The sequence below is a fragment of the Marmota monax genome, unplaced genomic scaffold (genome assembly GCF_021218885.2).
Source record: "Marmota monax isolate L192 unplaced genomic scaffold, Marmota_monax_Labrador192_F-V1.1 WCK01_AAM20220418_F8-fsc00020, whole genome shotgun sequence".
NCBI lineage: Eukaryota > Metazoa > Chordata > Mammalia > Rodentia > Sciuridae > Marmota > Marmota monax.
The window spans coordinates 23,620,508-23,626,507 of NW_026692912.1; the positions used below are offsets into that span (position 1 = coordinate 23,620,508).

The window sequence follows — 6,000 nt, forward strand, 5'->3', positions numbered from 1 at the left end:
GACTTTTCTATGGCCAACAGCACATAAAACAGAAAGTTCACCACATAACGGGCAGTGTCAAAGCCTTCCCCACACTTCCTTCAATTCTTAGCCAATAGCGCAGAAAGCTGACATTGGCAAGTTACCCCAAACTTCACTTAATATATTAATGCACTTACTGGTTTCAAATCTTTGAGGGTAAAATGATGAATGGTGAAAGCTTGAGCAATTAAAAAGCTCTTTTCATTTGCAAGAGAAGATAAACACACATAATTAATTGTTTGCCTCTTTATGTCGCCAGCTGGAAATTGGAATGCTAGCTTATTTCTCCAGGCTATTTCTTGAGTTTATTTATACAGAATCCTTGTCCTGTTCTTCCTCTTCTTTCTGGGTCTTATGGATTCTTATAATCCACCTTAATTCCTTCCCAGTGTAAGGTAAGGCATAAACAACAGTCACATAGGAAATTACCTACTGTAACACAAATAACAAACAGGCTTTCCCTGCAGCCCTCCTATAAGTAACTGGCAATGACCAGAGTTGCAAGGATTCTGAGCCAACACACAGTATCAGCAGGAAAGAAGAAATGGTTGATCAGTGATGTCTGTCCTGGAAAGAGTAATAGCCTGAGGACCTAGGTAACATGCATTTGATGTCATCTCCATTCTTTGTTAAAGCACTGAAAAATAGGAAAAAACACACAGACTGAATGAATAAAATGTAAGGTGAACTCTTTCTTGGATGCAACCAAAAGGGGAAAAATTGTTTTCTATAGTTGAAAACCTTAAACCAAATAAGACTAACCATCAAGTTTTAGAGGCGGGGCGGGGGGGGGGGGGGGGGGGGGGGCGATGACAGCAAACTAAGTTAGGAAACCCAAATTTTAGTCCAGCTGGGGAGCTGGGAAGAGGCAGTTCACCGGGCCTCCATTTTCTGGGCCCTCCCCAAAAGGCTCAATCTTCTGACTATACTCCTCTGCTTGTGGCACTAGGAAACTGGTGAAAGAATACAGTTTACTTTGTAGGAGCATCACCTCACCAGACTGGAGACGTGCCTAAAATTCCACATGTGCTCACATTGGAATAGGATTCATCACCTGTATTTTTAACCTGTGGCATCTAAGGCAAGAGGTTCCATATACATAATATTTTTTCTTTTCCACCCTGGGGCAAGGGTGAGGATCACAGACTTCTATTTTAATAGCTGAGCAATTAAAATTAATGAATAAAAATAATTAAACAACCTTCACTCAAATGTTCAGTGTCATCATGTCAACATAATACCAGTTGCTTCCCATGTAGGTCCCCGTAACTCATACTTCTGATATCAGCCTACATCTTCCCATCACTGAAAAGTCCTCGTCACTCTAAACATCTTTCAAGAACTTTACCCCTATGACACATCAAAGTGACTTCCTTATCCCAACACCAAAAATCAAGACATTTTATAAGGAATCCAACCAGAAATAAATCCACACCATGAACCTACAGACCAGATTGCACCAATCACCAGGAAAACTCATGCAGATGACCAAGAGCACACCTGGGAGAAGCAGAAAGCTCTCCCAGAACAGTCTGAGGGCAGGGCTATTGGCTAGAACAGTGCCATGTCCCAACAACTACACAGACATCTATAATTTTTTTGTCTGCCTGATCCCCTCTGCTATGGTTTGGTTATATTCAAATGTGCCCCCCAAAGGGTCAAGTGTTTCAAACTTAGTCCTCAGTGCGGCAATAATGGTGTGGAACCTTTAAGACGTGGGAGCCTAGTGGTAGGTCCTCAGGCCAACTGAGGACACGCCCTCAGAAGAGACTATGGAGCCCAGCCTCTCTGTCTTTCTGTCTGATGAGGTGATCTATTTCTCTCATGTGTATTCCCACTGTTATAATGCCATTCACCCTGAGAATCTCACCAGAGTCAGGCCAAAGCCAGCACCTTGCCCTTGAGCTACTAAACTGAAAGCTAAACACAATTCTTTTCTTTATAAAGTTGGCCTGCTTCTGGTATTTCACTATAAAAAAGAAAAATGAATTAATCGACTGTCTTTTTGGTAACTTCCCAACTCCAATCCCAAGGAGTATCACTTCCTGTCCTCCAGGAGATCCAAGCTGAGAAGCCCATCAGGGTTCAACGCATGTCTCTGTGGACACCTACCAAGCAGGGCAAGGATCCTTTCTCAAGACCTGATGTAGGCTCTGGGAGATCTTCAGGTTTAAGGGTTGCTCAAACCTAAAACGCCAGGCCATCTTTTCCAGCACCTGAAGAATATCACACCAACAGTAGAGAAGGCCTTCAGGAAGAAAGAGTGTGCAGATTCCTGCCACACCACCTGCACACCCTGCTCCTCATGAGCTCAGCCTAATACCACAAACTCCCTGAACATTTTGGTTCCCTTACCCAATAAAGCCTTCTCCAAACCTCAGGTTTTTTGCAGAGTTTGTTTTTTTGTTTTGTTTTCTAGCTCCCTATCAACAGGAAAACAAACACGTGCAATAACACATAGCAGACAAAAGGAACTCATCCGTCAACAAACTGTTTCCCAGCTTATGAGCCTAACTGCTCCTGTTATTTTTAGACTACAGTTCAGTTTTCCCTTTACAGTTATTTAAAACAATTAGCAAATAATCTAACAAACAGCATGCTAGAGATGTTGTTCCATCCATGACCAGACAATGATACACAGGAATAAAAACAATGTGAGTGCCTAAACATTTAGACCCCAGTCCTTACTCTTCTGGGTGTCATAAACTCCTCTTAAGAATCTGGTGAACACTAAGATACCTTCCTCAGGCAAGAATGCACACACCCCAACATTCACTCATAGAATACCAAAAGCTTATGAAAGCTGCTGCCTACACTCAAGCTGATTAAATGTAATCAATCACCTGGGCATCACTATTAGTCCTCAGATTTAAAAGGACTACAAAATAGCTTACAGGAAAATTCTAAAATTTCCAACTCTATAACACTATGTTAATCAAAATTTTAAAAAAATAAAAACTTATCCTCACTCTCTGCGTTTATGAAAGACAAGAACGACTGGCTTTTGCTCTATTAACTCCATTTATGATGTCTCCTTACCTTGTTGGACCATTTATATGCTTGCAGGAGTTGACTATAGAGGGGAGTTTTGTCCTGCACGGGATCCAGACTTAACAGCCCACTGTTATGAAGAGGATGGTTCTCAGATGGCTTGCCTACCAAGTTGCTCAGACGTTCCAATTCACTGAAAAATAAATAAATAAAGCAAATAAACCTGAGTTCACTTAACTCCAGAGAAGCTGACCACACTGGCTAAAGGCTGCTCTCTAAAGTATCCATCAGAGGGCCTGGCAGTGGCACATCTATTGTCCCAGAGACTGGGGAAGCTGAGGCAGGAGGATCACAAGTTCCAGGCCAGTCTCAGCAACTTGAAGAGGCCCTAAGCAATTCAGCGAGACCCTCTCTCTAAATAAAAGAAGAGCTCAGAAGTAGCTCAGTGGTTAAGCACCCCGGTACCAAAACAAAACAAAAAAATTAGGGACAACCAAGAAAACCCCATTATGGGATTTTATCTTAATTTTAAAAAGGGCTCCCTGGTGCTGTTGCAAAGGAGAAAAAAGGTTAAGGGCACAAAAATCAGCAAGACTGCTGAAATGAGGATTTAACGACTCGAATTAAGTCTCCGCAGTAGGAGGAGACTTTCTGGAATTTTGCAATGTGGTACAACATTGCCTCTCACTAAGGGTTTTAAGACCCACGTGCAGATCCCTGCATTTGGCAGAACAGCAAGTACCTGAATAAATGATGATTATTTATCATTCACATAGGAATAAATTTGTACATGATGCTTCACAGATGGTAACACTTAGCAAAACAAAGAAGAGATAAAATAAACAAATGAGATGGGAAGACACCACAAAGGGGGCCATGTCAAACAAACACACTTCAGTCTAGCAGGAAAACTCTGGAGAAGCTCGAGAAAGTGAGCCAACAGCAAAAGCAAAAGCACATTACAGGAGCATGTTCTTAGAGGCCAGTCCCCAACTGCCAACAAAAGACTTAGCACACAAGCTTCTCACACTACATTCTTTCCAGAATCTTCAGCTTCCTTCTCCTTGACACTACTGTACAAAGATTTAAGAAAGCAAAAGGGTAATGTTAACATTTTTAAAGTTTCTAAAATGGTGAAGGGTTATAATACCTTGACAATTGCAAAGGAAAGCAAATCAGAGAAAATGGAAATGGAAAAAAAGAACCACCAACCAGGAAATTCCCTCAAGTAGGGAAAGTATTAACTGGCGCTGGGTACCACACCTAAGAACAAGAAGTGGATGTGGCAGCTGAGGAGGGGGATATGATTTATGGCAACTACTGAAAATGGGGTAAAGGTATCCCTCATTTGGCCACCTTCTATCCCAACTCTTTTCGCTCTGTTACTAAGGAGACCAAATTGAAAAAAAAAAATCTGGGCTGAGGATTATTTCAATGGTAAAATACCTGCCCAGCATGCTTGAGGTCCTTAGTTTGATCCCTAGCACCATCAAAACAAATAAAAAATAATCCAGCCAAGAATCTTCCTGGGAAGCACTAACTCCCTTAAAAAAGGAAAGGTAAGTCTGGGACCTAGGGACCTAAGCATCAAGTACCTACCATGTGCCTGGCATTTTACAAACATCTACTCATTTAATTCTTATGAATTAAGACTCGAAGCAGAAGATGACTTTAAGAAAGACGGGCATTTACGATCCCTAGCCCTAAAGGACCACAAATTAAGAGTTGCTGGGGGCAGGGGTTCGCTTAAGTGAACAGGCTGGCTAACAATTACAGATCAGGTCGCTACTGAAGAAGATCTGCCGAACAGGACCAATCAAGGAGCAGTGACAATGCTGGGCAGGTGGTTGAGAAGGAGCAGAGGAAGAAAGAACGACAGATCAGGGCCTGTTTTGTCATGTTGGGAGTGAGGTGAGGTACAACTGATGAGTTCGGGGGCGAGCAACTGGGTCAATCAGTTCCAATGCACTCACCTGGGTCTGAGCAGTGCTGGTCAGGTCCTGTGCGGACTCTCAGCACAGTCTGACCAGACACCACCGGGAGCAGAGGGCCTACAGGTGGGAAACCTGCTAAGCTCAGAGGAGAGGTGGAAGTTCTGCGAAGAGCACGCCGCCTCTTCAGGAACGGACCACCAGAGCCGAGATGAGGGAGGGGGGAAACAGCCAGGACTAGGGAGCCCGGAGAATGGAGACCGGGAGGCGGGGCCCGGGGTGAGGGGGTCCCCGAGGGGCTGGCAGAGACCGGAGAGGACGGCGCAAACGGAAGGGGAACAGCCCTGACCCGTAGGACTCGCGAGGGGTGGGCGCTGCCTGGGGATGGGGCGGGTGCCCGAGCCGACCCCTCGGCCGGTACCTACTTGAGGTCCCGGTTGACCGAGTGCAAGTTGTCCTGGAAGTGCGCGATAAAGGCCTTCTCCCGGCCCTCCAGCGTCTCCTTGTTCCGCATGCCATCTTTCAGGCAGTCGAACACCCTGCTCACGCTGGAACGCAGCGCCTGGATGGCACTGATGGCCTGGGCGAAGGCCTCCAGGTTCACCCCGACGCTCAACACGTCCGCCATGCCTCCGCCCCCGCGGGCCCTCCCGGTCAGCTGCGCGCGCCGCGCGCGCTGATGACGTCGCCGGGCCGCCGGGAAGTGAAGTGCTGGAGGGCCCCGCCCACTCCGCTGGGGCGTGGCCGGGAGAGCTGCCAGGGCTCAGGGCTGGCGGCCTGCACTTGCTCATTGGTGGGCCGCGGGGTGAGCTCGTGCGTTTCCCCAAGCTTGTGCTTTGGGGAGTCACGTAGAAAAGAATTGCTCGGAAGAATGAAGTCCCGGAGTCAAGGATTATAACCCACTGGATAAAATGAGTCCATATTCATAAATAAGGTGGTGATGGGGTTCTCCCTATTGTGGTATGCTAAAATAATAAATGTCAAAGGAATTTTGAAATTAAAAAATCGCCACTTGGCAGTCGTTCAAATAATCAACTCAGGAATCAACAGATGCTAA

At 45.5% G+C, this 6,000-nt stretch overlaps 1 protein-coding gene across 2 annotated transcripts in view; it reads right to left on the reverse strand.

Moving 5' to 3' along the window:
- Med27 (mediator complex subunit 27) overlaps positions 1–5,596 on the reverse strand; it is a 181,673-nt gene extending 176,077 nt beyond the window's left edge. For both annotated transcript variants that reach the window (XM_046451423.2, XM_046451424.2), the window contains exons 1-2: positions 5,369–5,596; positions 3,061–3,205 (exon numbers count right to left, since the gene is read on the reverse strand). In XM_046451423.2, the coding sequence (XP_046307379.1) occupies positions 3,061–3,205; positions 5,369–5,571 (348 nt within the window). In that variant the 5' untranslated portion in view covers positions 5,572–5,596. The remainder of the gene's footprint in view (positions 1–3,060; positions 3,206–5,368) is intronic.
- Between the last annotated feature and the right edge of the window lie 404 nt (positions 5,597–6,000).